Source organism: Zonotrichia leucophrys, chromosome 4A (assembly GCF_028769735.1).
Source record: "Zonotrichia leucophrys gambelii isolate GWCS_2022_RI chromosome 4A, RI_Zleu_2.0, whole genome shotgun sequence".
NCBI classification, from domain to species: domain Eukaryota; kingdom Metazoa; phylum Chordata; class Aves; order Passeriformes; family Passerellidae; genus Zonotrichia; species Zonotrichia leucophrys.
Genome location: NC_088174.1, coordinates 7085920 through 7106784, shown reverse-complemented (window position 1 = coordinate 7106784; position 20865 = coordinate 7085920). Strand labels below are relative to the sequence as shown.

Below are 20865 nucleotides of genomic sequence, written 5' to 3'. Positions count from 1 at the left end.
GGCTAGGGTGGAATGGGCGGGGCTAAGATGGGCGGGGCGGCCCCACCCCGGCGCTTCTCCCTCTCGAAGTATTTTTCCCTCATTTCTATCCCAAATCGGGTTTCTGCTAGTGGGAAGTCAGTCGTGCAGGTCCTGGTGCTGCATGACCTCGTACAAGTCCTTCTCCAGCTCTCTCGGAGCCCCTTAGGTACTGGAAGGTGCTCCGTGGTCTCCCTGGAGCCTCTCTTCCCCAAACTGAGCAGAATTTGGATGACAGTTTCAGAATCTCTGGGCAACTCTGGGACATTTCAATGTCTGGACAATGAAATCCCTGGGCATTTAGGGACAGCTCTACAAAACGTTTGTCATAATCCAGTATTCACTGAGAAATATTCCAAGTAAATTTGAAATAACCCAAACAAGCTATGTATGTGCCTTGTTCGAGACAAAGAAAGGGCAAAAAAAAAATCAAGATGGACTGAAGCGAAACAAATTGTGGTCAGAAAGGAGAGAACTGGGCTTTCTGTTGTTAGGGGTTTTTTTGTTTGTCCATTTGTTTAAGTGAAAGTAATTAGCTGTTGGAACAAATGACCGTGAGAAACAGGAGATTTTTCACTTTTAAATAACATCTGTATGGCTCTCTGGGAGATAGATGCTAATCTAACTCATGCTGATCAGTTTGACTGTAACAAGACTTATGAAATTCTACAGCAGATCAGGATAGTTTACACGATGACTCCATGCCAGGGCAGATTATCTGGTGGCAGATTTTTGAAGTGAAAATCCCCAGAGCTCCTCCCTGAGGGTTATATTGCAAGTGAAAAGCTAATAAAAACAAGCCAGAAAACCAAAACAAAACACCACAATCATATCTTAAGCTTTAGTTTTTGCAGAAAGATGAAATTGAGTAAATAATCCAAATCTCCCACCACCTGCCAGCAGGACTGGTGATTTTTACCAAAGAAGTTAGGTGTGCATGCAGGGTGGTTTGTTAAACACCACAGCTGCTCATAGCCCGTGACAGTACTCATTAGTTACTACAGATCAATAGTATGATGATGATTCTTCTGCAGATACTCACTGGCAGATTGTAGCCAACTGTAACTCCAGTGGCAAGAGCACAAACAGCAGACAGACATCCACACCAGGAGCTTTGCACACAATAAATTCACCTGTGAAGCCAGGGCATGGCAAAGGCTACAAGAAAGCAAGGACATGTCAAGGAATGGCAGTGGGGAGGGTGTGAGGAGCCTGGGGAGAAATCAGGATAAGAAAGAAGCAAGAACACATAATGGAAAAATGTGGGGGAAAGGATGAAGGCTGGACACTCTCCAGAAAGATGGAAAGGACCATGACAGGATCTGTGCCAGGGCACTACAAAAGCTTGTAAGGAACCAAAGAATTAACAGCCTTAAACAACTGGAAACTAGAACCTTGGTTTTCATTATGCTTTTGAAAAAGTTGAGCCTCATTGGTTTGGAAGAGAGAACAATTATGTGTAATGTATTTGTCCAAGGTAAAATACATCTACTGCAATGCATAAAGAAGCTACTAGACAAGGCCTGTAAGCAGCCAGATGCAATCATAAAACAAGTCAAAATATTAATAACAAGGAATTAGCTTGAGAACTTTTAATAATTCAGAAGGCTAATAAAGCAGCTTGGCATTTCTGAGAATATTCATGAAGTTCTGTAGAAGTAAATCAAGAAAGATTTGTTCTGCAGTTACAATGTTTGGCTGACTGCCCAAGCAGCAGAACAGTTCCTATGAGGTATGAAGAACTAGGAAAGAAACCCCTGGTTACAGAAATAAAAGCTCAGGGAACATAATTTGTTCTGGTACCTCAGGAGAGCAGAGCGAAATTTTTTGGTTTGAAGTCAAATAATTGCAAATATTAGGAGTTTTCTTAGATTTTTTTGGTGGTCTCAGATTTCCTGATGGATACGGTGAGATACTACCTACACATGTGAGGGTGATGTTAAGGAGAAGTGGAGAGCAGAGAAAATCCAAGCTCTTGTCTAAACTTAAAGACTTAAAAGATTTATCTTAAGTTTACATTTTATAGTGATTTAAGGGTAGGAGGAGTAATTTAGGTGGCAGATAAAAGAAGCAGCAAGTGATCTGCTTTCTGTGAAGTCCTTGTGTCTACAGCTGATTGAGACTTGAATGCTGGGAACTGAAGTGAATCCCCTGAGACAGTTTATATTGGAAACCAAACACAAATTTTGGTTTCACTCCATTTATCTATTTTCTCAAATTAGTTCAAGAAGAGATATAGAGTCTCTTTTACAGTCACTGCCATTACTGCTTTTCTAAGCCATCTACATTCTGCTTAAAAAATATAAACTAGGAGCATCCCTATCCTTGACAGGCCAAAGTTAAATGCAGGAAATAAAACCTGAATCAGCCTTCTAATTTGAAAACCTTGCTTTGCTGTTGACAGTCAGCCTTGACTCCTTCCTAACATACCATATAATTCACATGTCCCATTTGCTTTATAGACTTCTCCAAGTGCCACTGTTAGGTGACTGGAATGCTGCAGCATTAAAGGGAGGACAGCAGCTCAGCAATAACTGACTGATGTGGCTGACAGCAGCCATGAACTGTTTCTAGAATCATCTTTCATGGTCTGTGTCAGAACATCAAATTGTTTACAAAAACAAATCTTCAGGTTTGAAAATTCCCATTTGAATTTCAGTTGATTTTGCTGTAGGCCTTCCTGTTAGCATTTATTCACAGAATAAACAGAGTGTGACCAATAATTGACAAAGAAGAGATTGTTCAATCTATTATAATGTATTTATACCAGCCAGTAATTTTGCACAGTTAAGAACAGTAATGATCTAATAAGTATATATGTGTTATTGTCATTGGCATTGCACACAGCTGCTTGGTTCTGAAATGAGTTCAGTTTCAATGAAATTTTCAGTATTATTGTTTTGTGTCCTACTTGGGAGGATAGAATGATTTAAAGCCTTTACCCTTGAAAATTTTGCTTCTGTCTGTTGGATGTTGTGCCTCTAAATTAGTCCTGCAGCCTGAAACCTCTTTGTAGAGCTGTAGCAGTTCAGCAAGTTGCTGTTGATATTAATGCCAGCTATGACTGTGATGTGAAGCAAGTTCCAATACTTAATCACCATGAATTTCATAGGCTGTTCTGCCAGCTGGATCTCAGAAAATGCATTCTTGTGGAGCTCTTTGGCCTAAGCAGGATTTGACACAATGATTTGATGTCACATGCAAAAGATGGGTCTGTTTATAGTCGATGTTTCTGTCTTAAACTGTTCAGCTGGTTTTACTCATTGCTTGTTCTCCTGTTGAAAGGAAGGTCATTTAAGCAAGTAGTGTTCCATGCCTCTTTTCCTGTGCAGTCTGTGTGGTTTTTCTGCCTCACCACAGCTTCCTATTGATTTTTTATGTTGCTCTACACACAATTTTTTCTTCCACTGTGCTTAGTAGCTGTTTAAGGTAAAGCATGAAAAGAAGGCATTGGATCATTGTTCTATGAATAAATCCTATAAACTTCCTAATAGCAGTGATTTATCAGAGTAGATTCTTTTATTCAAGGCCGTCTTAATTATTTTTTAATTTCTTTCTTCTTAGTTCCTTCCTTCTTCATTTCCTTTAAGACTTTGATGGAGGATCAGATCATGCATATTGTCCTGGCAAAATTAATATATTGTGCTATTCTTAAAACCCATCCAGCACAAAACAAGACTTATTTGCAGTTGTTTACTTTCAGCCCAATCGAGCTGCTTGTTCCAGATGAACACAAAGCTTCTAACTATTTACATGGCTCCTTTTTTTGAGTAAAGGCACGTAGAAATTTTACTTACAGCATTAATCAGATTAAGAACTTTAGTGCTGACACAGATCAGGTGTTCCAAGAATCTCAAGGATCTGTGTGCTTGGATAGCACACACTTCAAATGCAATTTCTGTCCCTGACTCATCTGGGCTTCTCTCAGAAGTCAAGTGAGATAGAATGAGATAAATGCTTAAATACCTTCGAATTAAATAAGAGGTTTTGGATGCTGGACACAAGAGGTGAGTTCCAGTCAGGGTGCCTCACAGCACTATAATCATTTGCAGCAGGGTTGGATGTGAGTTACAACACTGGCATCCTGATATACTAACACTGTGCAACACAAACTTCAGCCAGAGATGCTAGACAAGGATAAATGAGGCTTCATCTTATCAGAAATTGGATATATCATAGCTCCTTTTGCAATGCATTCAGGGAAAAGCAGCACTGGGTTAAATATCAATATTATTGTGGCATATTTATGTGGCTCTTACAGAGATAAAACACTTAAGCAGCTACTTGCTGCATTTTATTCTGTGACAAGGACTTACTTACATCTCACCACATTGAAAAGACACACAAAGATATCCAAAAATAATACAGCTCACTTAAGCCTCTGATGTTTCAGCCATCAAGTAAGAGATGAATTGTTAATGAAATTGGATGGGAGACAGGAAATGAAAGTGAACAACACCAAAGGGAATTAGCTTTTTTTTTTTTTTTTTTTTTACCTTTGCTTCAGGTCTGAGGTCTAGCAAGATGACATTTTGGAATCATCTAGGAGCTATCCAATTTAAACATAAGTGAAAATCAGAAAGCTTCAGCTCAGTGGTCCAAAGAGGAGTGTTGGATTACATCCTCTCACAAAGGATGACTTCAGTAAGAGGACAGCGTGAGGTGATTAATCTTCCCTGGGCTTTCAGCTTTACAAGTCTACCAGCTCTTTGGTTTTTAACTTGGACTGTAGTGAACATGTGTATATCTTACAAGGAAAAATAAAAACAACCTAAAACCATAAGTATTTTTAAGTATTCTCACACAGCCAAGCTGTGCAAAGCAGCTTTCAACAAGAAGATCCCATGCTGCTTTCCCCCAGATATTTCTGCAGTAAGGTGGAGTTTTCTAGTGAAGCATCATCTTGGGTATGGTTTTGCTGCTGAAGATGAAAAGTGTTCTGTGAAGGAGTCAAGGAATTTCATGAGGAATGATCTTCCTTAAGGCAATTGAATTTTACTTTGTGTCTATGTGAGTACAAGCCAGGCTTCACTGGTCCTTTTTTCCCCTTTGCATTTCTTACCCACAGGGTGTCTGTGATGGAGACCCTGGGAGCTACTTCACCCACACCTGCAGCAGTGATGAGTACCTGTGCTCATTCAAACCTGTATTACAGGATTATGTAACAGCAGGAAGTTTGGGAAATCAAGTTCTAGATGGACAAAATAAGTGGGACAAAATCTGTTTGTCTCCTGTTTCTCTCTGTTCTGTAATTCCATCCTTTTATCAAAAGGATGAAATACTCTTAGTGGAGAGATGAACACTTCTGTGCTCCATGGAGACAGCATGATAGCTCAGCCTCCAGTTACTTCCCCACTCCCTGCCTGCCTCCAAAGGCAGATGGGAGCACTGCCCCAGAGAGGATAACCAGATCACAACTATTCACTTCTTAGCAGCTTGGTTCTGTGCCTCTCTTGCAATTGCTGGGAGCTGCAGAAAATTTTGCTCAGCTGAGGCTGGAGTTTCTGCTGAGCATGTGAAAAGTGGTTTCTATGTATTTATTTTTAAATGAAGGTTCATAAGATTATCACCTTCATGGAAGGTGACAGCAAGGTCCATACTTATTTTTGGTTCCTAATGCTTGTAAAGTTATAATTTATATTTGGCTTGACATTTTAAGACATGCAGGTGCTTTGTCTTTATTTTACTCGTCTAGTTTGTTTTTTTTTTTTTCATTTCTTGTGTATATTTGCAGTTTTCATACCCTGTTGCTCCCTGCCATCACTATGGCTACCTTCTCTCTGCAAATCTGTTTTCCAAAGCTTATTGCCACTATGTACCATCTCATGGTACCTATGCAAGTCCTTTGCATAAAAAGTGATCAGAGATATTATTCACTTGAACTAACACATTCTAGAACACATTTGTCCCTTTGTGGGTTTTACCTGAACCTTCTGAACTGTAGAATACTATTGACAAATTATAGGGAAAAGAGTGTTTGGAAAGGATGTTTGAGCTGTTCATCAAACAGCTCCTGCAAAACACCTTTGAGTGTCACTGACTGGGAAAATGATGGTATCAGAACAGACAGGTTACTTTGCTGAAGTGTCTTGCTTAAAAGAGGGAGCTCAGCATGGGGCCTTTTAGATTCAATACTACACTTATTATGGTAGGAGATCAAGGATGCAGGTTAGACAGAAATAATCTCTGACTTTTTCCTGCTTTTGCATTTATAAAAGAATAAAATGTAGTATAATTATTTTAGTAACCAGACACAAGCTATTCTATCCTGTAGTTGTACAGAGTAGCAGCAATTCCTGAATTCACTGTGGATTATATCTTGGTATGTTACATATTGATTTGGGAAATGATTCCTGTGCTGCTTCTCAAGAACCAGGAGAACACAGCCTCCCCTGGGGCTGGCTGTGCACTGGGGTCATCCCTGGCCTGTTGATGGGATGCTCTGGGAGGTGTTGGCCATTTTCAGCACAGGAAGCAGTGTTACTCATGAGTAGGTGTAGATCACTTTGTATCTTACAAATCAGTGTTTGGAACATACTGATGTTCCAAACAGAACCAGTGTCCTACTGTGTACACAGTAAACTCAGAGCAGTGCAGGAAATGTCTAAAGCAGTTGTGAGAAAAATGTTTTTGTACTTCTGAATCTTTTGCCTCACAGCTCTGTTCCCTAAGGTGAACTGTGAAGAAAGAAGATAGTAGAGAAAGGAAGAATTTGATCTTACCAAAAAGACACTGTTACACACCACTACAATTGTTAGTTCTATGTCTGTTGTTCTTACTACAGTCATTCTAGTCAAGCATAATACAATGTGTCATTAAAAGAATCCTCATTAACAAGTCCTTGCTAATTTCTAAAAGGCTTTATCATAACCTTGAGCAATTTTTTTTCTATCTTGCTCTGCTTAGGAACAGATTCCTGTTTATCATCCCCTGTGCTTCCACCTGCATGACATTTGCTTTGCATCCCACAGTTTGCACATATGAGAGGCAGAATTTGCCCCTTCACAGGAATCCCTCCTCTCGTGCTTTGTAAGTGGAATTACACTCAGAAAACATCGCCTGAGTCAGAGCAAAGTAGTCATGTACTTTGGTGTCCTTGTCAAATTACTAATTGCAAGGTTTTAAAGTTTGAAATTGAGAGTTGCTTAACAGAAGGTGACCTCCCTGTTAGCAATACCTGAATACTGATGAGCTTATTCACTTCCCCTCTAAGGCAAGTGTAGAAAGGGGAAGAGAGGGTGTACAGGAAAAAGAGGGAATAGGTTTCACTATTAAAAATAAATGGGAACAGGTTATTTTGGGGTTTTAAACAACTGCAATGTTGTTATTATGCAGAGGATGCCATTCAAAATACCCTCTAAAATCTGCAGAAACTATTAATCCTGAATAACAATCAAACCAGAATTTTTAGATGTTTAAATAATAGATCAACCCTTGCCAGCTATCCACATTAAAGAATTCAGTAGACTTACATGACATCGACATTGTTTACACAGGCTTTCCTGTTTGGGGGCCTTATCTTATTATTGTACTCACCGTGTAAATTGAGAAATTCTCTGTGTCAGGGCTTATGTGCATGGAAATTACTTCTGCACTGTGCTGCCTGCCCTCACTAAGCACTTGGGACAGTGTGATTCCTTTGAGCAGTAGTTGTAGGCACATTTCCTGAAATGGGAGTAGGGAGGGTCAGGAAGAACTCCAGTTCCTCCATCCACCCAGCTGCTCTCTGGCCAGCACATCAGGGCTGGAGCTGCCACTGTCTAATTTGCCACGTTTATAGGCCCAAACAGGAAATGTGAGAAACCAGCACTGAGGTGTGCCTTTCATCCACTGCTTCTGGTGGTGATGGCAGCATCTGCCTTAGTTGCTGTCCAGCACTCAGAAGCCTAAATAGTACTTTAGAAATAACTCTGATATCCTTGGGAAAACTCCTGGTGTGAGATCACTGACCTGGGCCTGGGCAGGGAGGGAGCAAGCTGCAGGTGAAGGGATCTGCATGACTCACTTCAGCTGTAGAGAAATGACTGTATACGAAATGAAGGCTTATAATGAGTATATTTGGATCAGGAATGTTAATAATTAAAGTCTCCAATGTATTTTCTAGTGCATAGCTTTGCAATTCAGGCTGCAAGGATGGGCTACAATGATAGCATCTCATCATAAGAATGTTAACAAACTAAAAGTTTATGCAGATGCCTCTCATACAGTGTTTGTACCTTACCCTTGAGTGCTCATGTTCACAGATGGCTTAAAAAGTATGATTGGTTTGATTCTGAAAGTACAGCTATGGAATTCTTTAAAGGTAAAAATGCTGTTTAGAGATATATCAACATTATTTCTCAGGGGTTCATGTTTACTATTAGTATTTCACTTCATCCCAGTATGTGCCAGAGGGGGATACAGATATTAATGCAGGTGTTAATACTTTTAACACATCTCTCTCTCATTTCCTTCATGGCAGCTTGTACAGAAATTATTTTCATCAGTCCATAAAATGAAAAGGAAAACAGTGCTTTTTGGATAAGAATCAATTTAGAGATAAATAAATTTATCAACCAGAAGCTTCCTGTAGTGATTAGTCACTTTCTATAATGCATGAGAATTAAATGATAATCACTTTGTGATTACTTACATTGATTCACTGAAAACTGCTTTGCTCTTTTGGTGTTTGAGTAAATTGACCACATTTCACCATTTGTGAAAAACTGGTTTCTTAGAATTACCAAGTGATGCATAAAAATTCCTTAGACTTGGTTTTGTGCCAAATGCCACTGCTGGTGAAACCACTGGGGAACATGTGCAAGGGCAGGTTTCACATGTGAAGAGTCAAGATGTCCTTAGCAGGCAGAGCTCAACACCAGGGCTATTATATATTGCCTGATCATATTCAGTTTCAAAACACACTTCCTTGTCAGAGGAAACTTTATTGGAGAGTGTCCCAGGCATGGAAATGATAGTTTAGAAGATCTGCTGTGGGTCTGATAGTACAGCCATTTCTTACAGGATTTTTCCCACTAAAAATATTGCCGTGCTGAATTTTTACCACGGCTTAATGTGTTTCATAGAAAATAGCCGATTTTAAGATATTTAGCTGTTATGTTGGCGACCTCACCAACATAATTAACACTTGTGCCAGCACTGTGGCAGACCCCCAGAATTTTTGGTATGTGCTTTGGCATATTGCTAAGCTAAAAATGGATTTGATCCTCAGTGGTGGTGGTAGGTGGAGAAGGCTGACATTGACCCTGCGACTCCAGCAGAGTGACTAAGGAGCAGCGCTGCACAGGGTATTGCCACTTCAGCCAAGGTTTGGGTTTAACCCTTCCTGTGACACTCCCAGCTCATCACACTGAATCCAGTAGTGGTTTAGTCCAGGAGCTGAACAACAGGCTGCTCCAAGGCCCATACATCTGGGGTGGAGGGGACAGCTGAGCTGTGCGACCAGTTTGGCCAAGGTCTGTGATTTCAGTGTCTGCAATTATTCACTGGCAGCAGCCCAGCTTGCTTTTTAGCACCAGAACGTGTGTGCTGTTTGAAAAAGACTTTTCCTCTGTAATTTGTTCTTCTATTGGACTGAACTTAATAAGATTGCTATATATTCATCTTAGGTAAACCAGGAAATTCATATCAAGTAGCACTTAGTGTATTTGCATTTGAAAGAGGCAAGCATTATGGTAATTAAATGCATGTGCAATAGTGAAATAATTCCTTAGCTTTTTGCATAAAAATTCTCCAAATGAAGAGAAGTGTCACTTGGGGATGCAATGTTCAATACATTTCCAGCAGCTGATCTATGTTAGGAGAGTTGCTGATACCTGTGAGATATACTGCTTATACACAACATTAATTCCAAAATATGCAAACATCAAATATACTGAATAATATTCATGAGCTGATTGCATGTCATGTGCTCAGTAGTAGCTGAACTTGTAGTAACAGTGTTCTTCATTTGATTCAAGCTTTTCCAGCGTGTGCAGGAAGGAAGTGTAAGATCCACACCAAAATAAACTTCACTGTAATAGTTTAGAGGAAGTACACGTGCTTGAATATGTATGCACACACTGTGTAGTACACAATGTACTGCACTTCTGAGTCACACATCTCACTGAACAATAGCATTGAGACAGACCACTGGAGCCATCATTCCTGACAAACTCATGGTGAGTGCACACACAGCATATTTGAGGCCTCAGGTATGAATCTTTACAGAGCAGAAAAGCAGATTATTTTTGATCCCATTCTTTGTGACAAAAAAGCGACAAAAGAGAGCATTTTTGTCTCAGAACTTTTACTTTCTAATAGAAAGAGCAACCAATGCAGTCCTGAGACACTGAAAGAATCAAATTCTAGATTCCCATTAAAGATGCATTAGTTTTCTCTAAATGGGGCTTTTTTCTCAAGTTGTTTTTGGGCTTCTTTAGTAGTCTGATCCCAAAGACAATGATATTTACCAGTACAATTTACTATAAAACTTTCATTTGTATTCAAAGGTGCACCTATTGCTTGCTAAAACAGAAAAACACACAAACCCAGATGTTTCATTATCATAGTGGTTCCCACATCCAAGTGAGTTCATGTTGACTATTTTCAATATTGGTATACTTGTCATCAGTTTACCTGTGTGTCAAATGTGTAAGACAACATAGTTACAGTCTTTCGATTCTTTTAATCTTCCTGTGAGCTGCTTTATTATGCATCTTTGATAATTTTTCAGTTACCGACTGGGAAGTGTTTTGTGTAGTTAACAGCGAGTTTATTATATACAGGGATACTGGCAATAAATCTATTGTTTCCACTGCAATTAAAGATATAAACCATGAAAAATTGCTGAGCTTCTAATAAAACTAGTTCTTAATGAACCATTAAGTGTCACGGGGAGCTGTTTAGTTCATGTAACTTTTCACACGTTGGCGACTCCCTGGCTCTGCAGATTGCGCACCCGCACAAATGAACAGAGACCAAACAGAGTGTTAACTGATTCACAAATAGCACTGAAGTATTCAGACAGCTTCTCTCAATACTAAACCTTGATTTCCTCGTTTCCCAAAGTTATTTCCACCAGAAAGAAATAAGGTTGAGAATGCCACTGACATTCCCTTTCCACGGGAGAAGAGAGTCGGCAGGAACCGCAGGAGCAACGCTGCGCCCTGAGCAGCCCCGCACAGTGCGGGCGCTGGATCCCGCTGCGGGCTGAGCCCCGCACCGCTCCGGCCGGGCCCAGCTCCACAACGCGGGGCCGCGGCGCCCCCGTGCGGGAAAGGGGAAGCGCCGCTCCCGCCCTGGTTCGGGCTCCGGCGATGGCTCCAGACACCGCCCCCGGGCCGCCTCTGCCCGGCCCCGCCGCCTCGCTGGGCCATGGCGGCGGCGCGGCTCTGCCTGTGCCTGTTCCTGTGCCTGCTGCGGCTGCCCCGGAATGCCTTCGCGGCCCGCCCGGCGGTGGCGGGGCCCGGAGCTGGGCGCGGGCCCGGGGGTTCGTTCTGGCGGCGGCGGCTGGGCTGGGGGGAGCGGGAACGGCCGGCGGGAGCTCGGGGCCGAGGGGTTCGGTGCGTCCCCAGGGGCTCAGTGTGTCCCGGGGGGCCCGGTGCGTCCCCGGAGGCTCAATGTGTCCCTAGGTCTCGGTGTGTCCCCACGGTCTCGCTGTGTCCCCGGGGAGGTTGCGGCTTCGAGCGGGTCCTGCGCCCGTCGAGCCCCCAGTGCAGTCCACCGCCTTGCGATGGCGTCCTAAAAAGACGTATGTCATAAATTGAAGAAAAATAGTTTTATCTGTTGGGAGCAGAATTATACAGGACTGCAGTGTTGTTTACCGTGGTTTAACACCCTTCTCAAAGCTTGCAGGCCGTAGAATTCGGTAGTGGTTATACCTATAAAATACCTCTTTATTTTGCACCACCCTGCTTTAGCCAGCTGCCAGGACTTGCTGTCTGCAGCGCCTGGAGAAAACACCATGGGTGCAAACAAGGAAATGGAGAGGGAACAAAAACCACTATATTTTTGTCTAGGCCAAATAAGAATTTCTGTCTTTGTAGAATTAATCCCAGTGTTCCCTTACAAATACATTCTTGCTCTTTTTATTTAATTTTATTTTTGTCCTCAAATGTGTTTAAGGGTTAAAAACCAATAAATCAGCATAAAGTAACCGCTCAGGTTAATCTGTTTCTAATTCTGTTTCTTCATAGATGGCATGAATGTCTTGTTTATAATTGTGGATGATCTGCGTCCTGTGTTGGGCTGTTATGGAGATAAGCTTGTGAAATCTCCCAACATTGATCAACTTGCCTCCCAAAGTATGGTGTTCAGCAATGCATATGCCCAGGTGAGATAAATGACTTAAACATGTTTTCTCTATGCAAAATAATTACTGGTTTTATCACAGTAGGTGTTAGGCAGGCCACTGGAAAAAGCAAGTATTTATTAACTTGAAGTACTTTCAGCAGAAAATAAATGATTGGGCTGAACTGCAGTGTGTGAACCTATCTTTACTAAGGTGAGAAAAATGAAAACAGGGCATTTAAATTATGGTATTTGTGTAGCCCTTGGAGGAGTAGATTGCCACTCAAGTGTTTTCACTGTTTGCGGCCAAGTGCTGCTTAAAAATGTCATTTTACTAAATTAAAATTCTATTTTTCTGCTTACAAAATATTATGTTTTAATTTTTAATTTTTATAATCTTTTGAGGGAATCACTTCTATAGACTGCTGTAAAGGAGCAGTTTGTGTGGTAAGCATCACTCTAAAATAGAGAACTGAAAACGTCACTAATTGCTCTTCCTTGAATACTCTGTATAGGATGTCTGCGTTCCCAAGTTCCTCTCTGCTGAGAAATTAGAACTTTGGGTCTAATTCCAGCCCAAGGCAGTAACTCTTGGTTTTTGTCAGTCTGAAGCAGAATTGACCAGACCTTTGGAGCATAACCCAGACCTCCTGTGTTTATCCTTTCCTTATTCTTAAGGCAGTCCAGATCAACTAGACTTTTGGCTTTTATCAGCACAGTCCACCTGCCACTGCTGCTTAATTCTGTGTGATGTGAGCAACCAGATTTCAAAAGCACTGCCTTTATGGAACTTGACTTGCATTTTTAAAAGCTTGCAGTTTGGAATTGATATGCTTAATAAGGATGCTGTTCATTCCAGCCTGAGGTGATGTGAAACTCATTCCCTGTGATTTCCGAGTTTTCAGATGGTTGTTACACAGCTATTGATGCCTTGAGAGGCTCCCATGGAACAGAGGCTAGGCAGTGTTGAAGGAATAAAGTAGGAATTTATTAAAAGGCATTCAAAGGATACACCTTGGGCAGTACAAGAGCCCAGGTGAGGCTACACTCAAGATGAATGATGGGGCATGAGTTTTCACACTTTTATAAGTTTTGGTCCATTTACATACTGGGGTTAATTGTCCAATTACAGCTTTAGGTTATGAAGTCCCATTCCTCCCAGATCACTCTCCTCAATTCAGTGTTGTTCATACTTTTTAGGCCTGGAGCTGCAATGATGTCCTTGGTTCTCAGGCTGTAAAAGGATTGTTTTGTCTGACTGAACTGTGAAGACAACTTGCTAACACACATGAAGTTCAGAGTTACATACTAATGCAGTACAGAATGTGGAAAATATGAAAGCTAAAACTTAAGGCATCACTATGCCTGAGTCAGTTCATGCATGTGTTTTGATTTTTGTTCCAAATGTCTCTCCTTGGCTGCCTTTCTCCGCAGCAAGCCCTGTGTGCTCCCAGCAGAGTGTCATTCCTCACTGGCCGCAGGCCTGACACCACCCGGCTCTACGACTTCTACTCCTACTGGAGAGTCCATGCAGGAAACTATTCCACCATGCCCCAGTATTTCAAGGAAAATGGCTACGTGACCCTGTCTGTGGGGAAAGTTTTTCATCCTGGTATGGTTTGAATTGTCATTTGCTTAATATAGAAATGCTTGATGTGTATAGTCTCACAAACTTACATGAGTACTGATGTGTGATTCTCGTCTATGTTGAGAACCTAAGCCAGATTTTACAGTGGTTATCATTAAGTCTTAGGGCATCAGAGATGAATGCATTAGATGACTTTTATCTAATGGATGTTTTCACATCTTCTCTGGGAATTGTGGGAATAAATATCTAACATTCTAAAAATACATCTGGAGGTTAGGTATCTGCTGAAAATGAAATTACTTCTTGGCTTAGTTCTGCCTGTACGTGCTTCATGTTTCCCAATAGGCTGTAAATCTGGATTAGGGCATGTAGAATGTATGACTAATGCTTTAAGTTCAGTAGGAAATTAGTTCACTAGTTAAAAAGCAATAACACTACTGAGCTGAAAAATCTTGTAATACTGATCCTCTTTTTGACAGTTCCTTATCCTAGAAATAAACTTCTGTAGATAGTTTAAGTATGCATTTCAGTTTATAGTAAAGCTAATCAAGGATGTGCATGAAGACTTATTAATCCTGGGTGTTTTATTATTTATTGTGTTTTGTTTTGGTTTGGTTTTTGATTTTTGGGTTTTTTTTGTTGGTGTTCCCTGAAGTAAGGTTCTTCAACAGGCTTGACTCTCCCACAATAGTGCAAGGTGTATTTTGGGGAGAAATATCTTTTTGACTTTTATTTCTTGGTTATCTTTTCCTCAGTTGTCAAAGATTCATTTGAAACATTTCTTCATTTAACATATTAAAAAAAAAACAATTGAAGACAAGTTAAACTGTGTCTGAGCTCTTCCTGGTTCAGTGAACTATTAGAGCATTTTAATTTCTTTATCTCTTCCAGGGGTTTCATCCAATTACAGTGATGACTATCCCTACAGTTGGTCCATTCCACCCTTTCATCCTTCAGCTGAAAAGCATGAGAATGATAAGGTAAGTGTGATTTGTGGCACTCTAACAGAGAAGGGTGTTCAAGATAGAACCAAGTTCTTTGTATCAAGGACAGGCTGTGCCCTCTGGGCTGCACCCTTGGGCAGGAAAACGAGTAACCACTTCAATGCTTTGTTTCTGTGCTTTCCAAAAGAAGGCCTGGATTATCAGATGTGTGTTTTGTCAAGCAATGTGCAGATGTTATAAGTATTTCTGAATTGGTATTTAAAAACTTCAGCTATTGAGATACAAGCAAGAATGGTTCATATTTGTGTGTAGTTCATGAATTCCTTTATCTGAAAAGTGTGGTTGTCAACTTGCACCTGCAACTGATCTGGCTTTGCTTTGTCAGTAGTCTTGGTAAAGTTAATGTGATAAAGAGCTCAGGACTAAGTGAGAAGGGGCCATAAGTAAAATAATGTTTAAATAACCTGAAACTTTATAATCTCATCCAGTTTTCTAGAATGTTTGTTACTCTTAAATGTGACACAAAAGAGTCTGGTTTATCTTTGTGCAAACATTGCATTAGCATTGTGTGCTGGAGTCTGCACACTGCCCAGCAGGAGCTGCAGTCATGGGGGTACAGCCAGCCTTGGCAGTGCTTTGGTCTTGGGTTTACTGCTGGAAAAGGCTGGTTTTAACAACAGCAGCATTTGCATCCATGATAGAAAGAGAAGTAGGTTGATTTAGCAACCCTCCCAAACACCCTGCTGAGGCCACCTTTCCCTGGCCATTGGTTAGTCTGATTTATCTCTCTTCACTGATTACACATCAGCCACTGCTGCCATTTGCTCAGAAACAGAGTCAGTAGCTTCCAGGCAGCTTTCGCTGAACTCTTGGGATCAGAAGGAACTAAAATGTGTGTAAATATAGGAGAACCAAATGCTGCTGCATCTCCATTAGATCAGAGATTCTGTTCATCATGGAAGCTGTGGGCTTTTGCTCCATGTGACTACATTTAATCTTCTACCCAGCTTTAGAGAGGATTTCTGCATTTTCATAGGCATGGAAGTTGCATTCTTTTGCTGGTAGAAACAAATTGATTTTGAAGTTACAGAACAGAGGATTTTGTCTTTGTATTTACCAGAAGTTACTGAACTATTTTTTTTCTTTTACGAAGACTTGCAGGGGAAAAGATGGAAAACTTCATGCAAACTTGGTGTGCCCAGTGAATGTGACAGAAATGCCTGGAGGGACTCTGCCTGATATTCAGAGCACTGAGGAGGCCATACACTTACTGAATGTCATGAAAACCACCAGGCAAAAGTTCTTCCTGGCTGTTGGTTACCACAAACCACACATCCCACTGAGGTACCCACAGGTGAGGAGACTGGAACCTGCAGGAAAGGGAACTTAGACAAATGTTGCTTTTGTTTTTAAAAGCTGTTCCCACAAATGCTTTATTGCTGTTTCCTGAAAGTTGGAAACCAGCCTTGATTTAGCGTAACTTCAGGAGTCACCTGTGATGTATTTCAGAACAGTTAATGGGAATGATTTGTGACTCCTCAGCCAAAAGCCAGGCTTCTGCCACCATGGTGGTGACTGCTGTTGCATGAGATGGGCTTCAGCTTGATGGAGTATGACATAATGAGGCCTTACAAGATCTTGCATTTCATTCACTGTTTGACTTGGTGGCAAAACTACTGATTTCAAAGTGGTGTTGGATCTTTTATTGCAGTGTTGTTTTGAGATACAGGAAGCTGGGTTTAGGGATTTACTAACTCAGTATTTTTCAGGAATTGGTTGGGGAATGTCTAGTATTGCTGTGTTTCACACTGTGGCAGAAGGGGAGTGAAGCCTTGCAAACTGTAATGTAAAGGGTCCTGAAAGGGAAAGTGGTTGCTGTTTAAACACAAAATTCACAGTATATGTTGGAGGTGAAGACAGTCTTTCTATGTTTTTTTTCTTGTAAAGGAATTTCTCAAGTTGTACCCCTTGGAAAATATCACATTGGCCCCAGATCCCTGGGTGCCTAAGAAGCTGCCTTCTGTGGCATACAACCCCTGGATGGATATCAGGCAGAGGGATGATGTGGAAGCATTAAATGTTAGTTTCCCTTATGGACCACTTCCAGATGATTTCCAGGTAAGCTGCCAATACAGTGCTCTGAAGTCAAACTGCCTTCACTTGTTCAATGCAAGGGAGGAGTCAGCTGCTCTTGGATGCTCCCAGTTATTCAGCACCTGCCCATTTGCAGCTATGAATTCCCTGCCTTGTATACTGTCACCTCTAGCTCTGTAGGCAAACCCTCACTGTCACTGCAGGTTGCATGTGAGGGAATGAATGTAGCAGCTACCAATGCTGTGTTTGTGTTCATTATCTGAGTCTGTTCACAGTGTATCTTCTTTTGGAAGATTTTCCTTTACTCTCCAGTGCTTATGCCAAAATCAAGTGCACTGGCTAGACCAAGAGATGCAGAATGGGTTGGTTTGCAGTGTTTTGGTTGAAAGCACCTCTGGGAGGTGGAATTTTCTAGCTGCCCCCTCCCAGTTTACCTTTTCTGGGACATTAATTGGGCTACAGTCAATTAAAATTAAAGCTTTAGAAGTAGAGTTCTTTAGTTCTTTTCAACAGCCACCCCCTGATCTGCTGTATGTGTCTGGGGAAGAACTTTTTTTTCCTCTCCTGTTTTCTTGACCTGCAGCGGCAGATCCGTCAGAGTTACTATGCAGCAGTTTCTTACCTGGATGTGCAAGTTGGCCTGCTTCTGAGTGCTTTGGATGATGCAGGGCTCTCAAATAACACTATAGTAGTTTTTACTGCTGATCATGGTAAGCATTTACATCTTTCTTGAGCTTACTGTTAAGAACTTCATTGTGCTGCTCATTGCTGGCTTATTAATCCAGTGTGTGTTTCTGTAGTGCCAAGCAGAGCTGTCACACCTTGTCCCTCTGGTTTGTCTGAGCCAGATTGAGGGGACTGGCTCTGGCTTCTGTGGCTGCACAGTTCTGTCCCCACAGGCACTTTTAATCAGGTTGAGGATTTGCTGGTGAGGGATGAGGCTGCCTGCCAGGACACAGGGCTGAGCTTGCTGTGTTCCCACCCCCTACCCAAGGAGTGACTCTTGCTGGGAACTGTGCTCTAGGAGTACAGCCACCACTCCTCCCCCTTAGCATTTGTAGAAAGCCATCTGGTACAGTGGGTGACAGGCTTTCTCATTAACTGCTCAAGTGTGTTTTCTTTCACTTGTCATTGCTGCTTGCAGAGCATCTAAACTGATAGGGATATGGTTCCCTCTCATAACTGAGATCCTGCACACTCTGGAGCCTCATGGTAAAAAACTTAATTTGAGCTGTGGGACAAATGTCTCAAGCATTTAATGCTTGTTTCAATACTCTAATATTCATTAAAATAACCCTGTCATGATCCATTTGATTGTGGGATGGCTTAACTGATTTAAACCAGTTAGGAGGTGAATTAACTACATCAATTTAAAGTCACATGTATAGTTAAATTGGGTTGACTTCTGTGAGCATGTGTGTATAAAAAGCTCTTACAAGTTGTAGAGCAATGGGATTAATACTTTTGGTACTAAAGTGACTCTAGATGTTCCTTCTGACTTGTTTGTAAACTGAATTTTTCTTTTCCTTGCTTTGGATAACTGTAAACAGTTGGTATTTCCAGTACTATGGCAGGCAAAGTGATCAAGAAAAAACATGTGTTAATATAGCTGTCACAGAGTTCCTTTGTCTTCCCCCAAAGTGAAGTTGGCAGTGTATCTGGCTGGAAGGAAGTCATGTTGGCATCTCTTTCAAGAGGAAGAGAAGAGCTGAAAAGTTTTGTCTCTATTGCTTCCTCAGGGGTAGCATCCTGATATGGCAGTCTGGCATAGAGAGCAGCCTTGGCTCCAAGGGATGTTCAGCTACAGTGTTAACAGGAGCATTGGAGAGCTGGCAGCTGCCCAAAACTTAAATGAATGCTTTGTGGAATTGATCTGGAGACTCTTGCAGGCACTGTGACACACCCCAGTTCCTCTTTTCTGCTGTTTTAATGCTGATTTCCTATTTCTAATCTTGAGAATCTAGAAATAAGGAAAGGTGTAATTGTTTCTTTTATGAAAGAGTATCAAGTTGCAAGATTTAGGTGGCTGTTGAAATAGTTTTCATATTAGAGAAAAGCCTTGTTACATCTAAATACAGATTATTTACCTTTTAATATGACCTTTATAACATACTAATGGCCTCAGCAGTCAGAGTCAATATACAATGAAGCAGAAATCACTACTAGATTAAAAACCAATGTATTCTTTGAATTGTGTTCTTTGTCACCTAGGGTGGTCCCTGGGAGAACATGGTGAATGGGCAAAGTACAGCAATTTTGATGTTGCTACTCGAGTGCCACTGATGTTTTATGTCCCAGGAATGACAACTTCCCCTGCCAGTCAGGGAGCAAGAGTGTTCCCCTACCTCGACCCTTTTAGCCATATTGGAGGCTCATCACCTCAAGGTAAATTTCCAGTGCTTATTTTTTGTTTGCAGTGGTTATGTGTCTCCAGGCACCTTGAGGATTTACTTTGTCATTCTGAAGAGCACTTTTTCAAATGAATGGATATGATTATCTCTAAGGCTAATGGAGAAACATAAATGCAGAAGTTTTCTTGTTAAAAGTACATCATAAGTGCATGGACTGGCATCTTCACAGCTAACTGCCACTTCTTAATTGCCTTGATTTTGGTACCCCCAGAAATCCTGTGCAGAGCACTTTGAATAAAATACCAGCTGAATTATTAGAAAATCATAAAACTTTGAATAAAATACCAGCTGAATTATTAGAAAAGGTTGTTGTCCAACTACCCTGTTCCATAACTTATATTTTGGTATTATTTCTTCTAGGGCAAAGTAAAACAGTGGTGGAGCTGGTGTCTCTGTTTCCAACACTTGCAGAGCTTGCTGGCCTGCAGGTCCCTCCTGCATGCCCAAAGATGTCATTTGGTGTTGTGCTGTGCACTGAGGGGAGAAGCATTGCCCACTATTTGAACATCTCTGAAGGAGAGGTGGAGCAAGGCAAGGAAGGGAGTGATGACACTGAGAGGTGTTCCAATGAAGAGCCTGTTGCTCTCAGCCAGTACCCCCGGCCTGCAGACACTCCCCAGTGGAACTCTGACAAGCCAAGGCTGAAGGACATCAGGATCATGGGCTATTCCATGCGTGCCATTGACTACAGGTACACTCTGTGGGTTCAGTTTGACCCCAGCAACTTCAGTGCTGACTTCAGGAATGTCCATGCAGGAGAGTTGTACATGATGGACAATGACCCAAACCAGGATTATAATGTCTATAACAATACTTCACAAGGTTGGTTTTTCAAAAAAATTACTGACTTGCTAAAGCACTAGGGTTCAAAAACTTCTTTGTGCCTGTTCTTGCAACTGAATTAATGCTTCCTTCTTTTGTATAGAATCTTTCTGTTGTACAGAAAACATTTGGATTGAATAAAAATCCTGCTTGTATCAAAACAAGCTATTGCCTTTGTCTTGTTGCAGCCCTTACTGCACTGAAGGAGTCAGAGGGGACTTCTGTAGCTGTTTTCAAACACAAGCTTGTAACACTTCTGAAAAGGCCACACAGAGCATCAGGCCCATACTGTGAAACATCTCAGTGGTCTTCTGTAGCAAGTGAAGAATTAAATTTCATTATCTGTGCTGAAGCTGTTGGTGTGAAAGGAGGAAAACCAGAATCTCACATGTTTGAGTGGCTGTATGGAGAATGTGAGTCATGACACAAGTCCTGTCCCCTTTACCCAGGAGACTTGGGGCTGAAGTGGTCGAGCAGACAGTTGGTAGTGGGAAGGGCTGAGGTATCTGCCCTCATTAGCCTTACCTCTTACTATTGCCCAAAGAGCAATTAAATCCAAAATTTAATTATTTTAAATAAAAGCTTCAATTTGGAATTCATGCTTCTTATGATACAGCAGGAGAATCTGAATTTTTAATTAGTTAATGTGTGTGAAAGAGTGCTTTCATCACCAAAACACTAAATAATACTGGGGGGTTAAGGTAACACCAACATGCTC

At 41.3% G+C, this 20865-nt stretch overlaps 1 protein-coding gene across 2 annotated transcripts; it reads left to right on the top strand.

The window, feature by feature from the left end:
* The first annotated feature begins 11341 nt into the window (after nucleotides 1-11341).
* IDS (iduronate 2-sulfatase) lies at nucleotides 11342-20305 on the top strand. 2 transcript variants are annotated; one of them, XM_064712814.1, is made up of 9 exons: nucleotides 11342-11488; nucleotides 12195-12331; nucleotides 13723-13900; nucleotides 14768-14856; nucleotides 15974-16174; nucleotides 16768-16938; nucleotides 17498-17624; nucleotides 19126-19299; nucleotides 19686-20305. In XM_064712814.1, exons 1-9 carry the CDS (start codon nucleotides 11374-11376, stop codon nucleotides 20186-20188), a joined length of 1695 nt encoding a protein of 564 aa, XP_064568884.1. In that variant the 5' UTR covers nucleotides 11342-11373; the 3' UTR covers nucleotides 20189-20305. The 2 variants fall into 2 exon arrangements, with proteins under 2 accessions (XP_064568884.1, XP_064568885.1); XM_064712815.1 differs by lacking the exon at nucleotides 11342-11488 and adding an exon at nucleotides 11578-11749.
* The last annotated feature ends 560 nt before the right edge of the window (nucleotides 20306-20865 follow it).

What these genes read in the sequence shown, in the direction of transcription:
- IDS (XM_064712814.1), top strand. Translation starts at nt 11,374, where the DNA reads ATGGCGGCGGCGCGGCTCTGCCTGTGCCTGTTCCTGTGCCTGCTGCGG. An exon ending in TCAGCAATGCATATGCCCAG is followed by an intron (nt 12,332 to 13,722) that starts GTGAGATAAATG and finishes CTTTCTCCGCAG; the next exon opens with CAAGCCCTGTGTGCTCCCAG. An exon ending in AGTTTTTACTGCTGATCATG is followed by an intron (nt 17,625 to 19,125) that starts GTAAGCATTTAC and finishes TTTGTCACCTAG; the next exon opens with GGTGGTCCCTGGGAGAACAT.